At 50.0% G+C, this 3307-nt stretch overlaps 1 protein-coding gene across 1 annotated transcript; it reads left to right on the forward strand.

The window, feature by feature from the left end:
• Positions 1 to 1877: 1877 nt before the first annotated feature.
• On the forward strand, positions 1878 to 2936 carry EAH_00067880 (hypothetical protein, conserved; the record flags this gene model as incomplete). The annotated part of the gene is made up of 1 exon (XM_013392405.1): positions 1878 to 2936. The coding sequence occupies one exon, from the start codon at positions 1878 to 1880 to the stop codon at positions 2934 to 2936; it is 1059 nt and encodes a 352-aa protein (XP_013247859.1).
• Between the last annotated feature and the right edge of the window lie 371 nt (positions 2937 to 3307).

The following is a 3307-nucleotide window of genomic DNA, read 5'->3' on the forward strand; positions in this document are numbered from 1 at the left end:
TCGGAGAGCGGACAATGTGCTGCATTGGCTGCCTGCGTTTTATTAAGTTGAATGAGTGAAAGCACCCTTGCCTCTTGCCAGATTGCTAAAGGCGGAAGCTGTTTGTATGTGGGGTCTCGTAAATTCACAAGGTACAAGTTTGTGGCTGATCAGCCTCGTTGCTGATGCTTTATTTATTGCTGCCGATGCTAGGTTCAATGATTGACAGTCTTTTTCACTCTGGCAAAAGTAGTGCAGGAACGGATCACTCTTTTGAAGCGTTGTGGGAGGTAAATATATTTGTACGGTGCAGCCGTCCGTCACCTGGCACTCATGGCATGCAGTGCTTTGAGAGATTAGCCTTAGAGGTTTGAGTCCTGACCAGGTGTGTTTTAGTGCTGGAGTTCGTGTCAGTGATGCACAAAGGGAATACCAACTGCTTCCTGATCGGGAACCGTCAAGGTGTATCACTTGACAGTTCCAGTTCAGGAAGCTGGCACTAGACACGGTGCAGGCACGACTTTGTGGGGAGCCATTGCACTAGTTTCGAGATTTTCGCCAGTTTTTGCTTGGAGACTAACGAGGAACCTGACGATTATTAAAGGCTCATGCATGCAACAGAATGCTCAGATTGTTTGTTTGCGGAAGGCCTTGAGATGAAGGTTGTGCGCCCGAGGAGTCTCGGTGATTCATTGCAGGCAAAAAGGGACAGAAAACCAGGCTTCTCGAGAAAGATAACTGTCACTTCTCGGTAGCACCTTTAGATGCGAGGATACCCTAACCATTAGAGAGTGTCGAGCGAGCTGGCGAACAATCGACACTCAACTAACGCTTCCGCCTCCTTGAAGCAGCATTTACTGGTGAACGCGAAGATCAGCAAGCTCTCTGCTCGATCAGCACACTGTGAGCCACGTTCCTGTATGGTATGCAGATCGCACCATTCTAGGTTAGTCTTAGGGCAGCACAACTCTAGGTCATTCATTCTTGGGCAGCTGAAATGCTGCAGAGCCGCAACAGTGGGCATTTGATCACTGTACAGGGTACACCGGTATTTTCAAAATATACGATAGATGCCATGCAGCTGCTCGATCAGCACGCTGCGAGCCATCTACGTGTATACCGATCACAACACTGTAGATCAGTTGTCGGGAAGATGAAATGAGAGCCGCAAGAGTCGCCGTTAGTCCATTGTGTGCGGTAAACATGCCTTTTCTAAATAAATAAATAAACGATGGACGCCATGCAGATACTTCTCCTTTCGGCAGTTATTTTGTGGTTGTAACTGGTACTAGAAGGCCGGTGACGCCGAATCACGAGAACCTTCTCGCTCCAAGGATGCTACTACCAGTAACATCTCCTGCGGGGGTTGTGCCTGACCGGAAACTTAGTAGAAACACCCTGGAAATTCCACAAACGCTTTGAGATGAAAGGAGGATGAGGTCTTCAAATGGTGTCAGGCACAGTTAAGGCTAGCAGCGGCAACGCGTTGGCTGCCTGCCCAACACGAGCAGGCCCTAAGGTCACCGGTTACCACAAGCAATGCCCTTCACAACCTCAACAGGACCTTTTTTCTTTCGCACTGATTAGTATAAGGCAATTATATAATACACACGAGTCAACAAGGAAGGCATTGGGGGTGAGGGGTGGCTTTACTCGATTAACTTTACTTTGTAGATCGACCGTCTGGCTAGTAGCCAAGCACGGCAACCCACATTGTCATTCAACTGGACAGCTGCACATTCGCTGCACATTTGCTTCTTTTTTGTCATTATGATTAGTTTACAAAGGAAATCTTTGTGAGAGAGAGCTGGCGCGATTTTTTGCTGAGACTCTCATTTGCGGTCACCAAACCACAAAACCCTTACCTTGTGAGTGCACAGGGCTTGCACTCGACCGCCATGAAAGTGACGCCCGGCAGGCCAGCAGAACGCTGCACCAGAGAGTATTCGGCCCTTGAGAAGGCTGTCACTGAGTCGGAAAAGTTTGCAGAATCCTTTGGATCTGACTTGGCCGCATTCTGTTATCCGTTTGAAAATAACGTCGACTTCGTCGATACCCCTGCAGAAGAAACCGAGGGAAGTCCATTGGAGTCTGACGATGAAGGGAGCCCATCAGTGCCCCCAACACCTCCATCGACCCCGATGAACAAGCCTGAGAGACCTGAAGGCGGAGCGGCTCTACGAGGGCCTCCGCGAGACCAACGGCCTGCAGTGGTCTCACGGAGGGCTTGGCACAAGTTGAGGAGATTGGTCGAGCGCCAAGAAAAAGAAGTCGAGGAGAAGGAGAAAGCCAAGCTCTGTGACGAAGTAACTGGTCGGCGGGATCAGAGCCGCGAAGCGGAGGAAGCACGACATGAACTTTGCGGCCACCGTGGGGAAGAAGCCCAACTCTCGCCTTTAGAAGAAAGCGCTACGGAAACTCTCCAGCGTAGTTCCAGCTCAAGTGAACCATGGTCAGAACAGGAAGGCCACTCAACGAACATTCAGCAAGACATGGACAGGTCGTCAGAACAGGAAAGCCACTCAACGAGCATTCAGCAAGAAACGGAAGCCGACGAGCTGCAAAAAGAAGAGGAAATGTCTTTTGGAACCCCTTCCACCAGCAAGGGTGCTGTGAATTTAGAAGGCGACCAGTTGAAGGAGCAAGAGGAGGAAAAGCCTGCTGGTAAAGCTGCTATCCCCCTCAAGAGTGGTGTGAGCAGGGCAGGCGATAAGCTGCACAGAGCAAACGAAGAGCTTCGTAAAGCCCCCAAAACTCGCAAGAGTACTGTGAGCTGGCACCCTGTGGCAGAGGTGGTGACTGTTGAGGCTGGAAGCCCAACGACGCAATTTCCAATTACGAGAACCACTGCAGATCTCGCGGAGAAGTCTACTCTGCGGTCGTGTAGACGAATGAGGGATCGAGCGAATGTGGAACTAAGCAGTAACTCCAGCAGCTCCACAGCCCCCTTTAAGTAATGAATGCTGAGGGTGGGCAAATTCCCACACTGCAGGTACACCAAAGACTAGCAACAAACAGTCGACTGCACACTGGGAATGTGAAGCGGAAATACATTTTCAGCAGAAAAATACGACGGCTCACCAAAAGTGGAGGTCACAGTCCGTCAAGTGTGGATATAGAATGCAGATTTTTCCATGGCTGGTGCAGCAGCCAACTTGAGGATAATTTTTAGGACTTATTTACTGTTGCAGCAGAGCGACTGGCCACCGGGGAACCCTCAACACGCAGAAGGCAAAAATACTTCACACTGAGAATTTATGGGAAGTAGCTGTATCGGCAGCTAGGACTATTCATGGTTTCTTAGGAAAGACCTTGAGCGGGAGTTGAA

Source organism: Eimeria acervulina, genomic scaffold (assembly GCF_000499425.1).
Source record: "Eimeria acervulina Houghton genomic scaffold, Eah_scaff2948, whole genome shotgun sequence".
Taxonomy (NCBI): domain Eukaryota; phylum Apicomplexa; class Conoidasida; order Eucoccidiorida; family Eimeriidae; genus Eimeria; species Eimeria acervulina.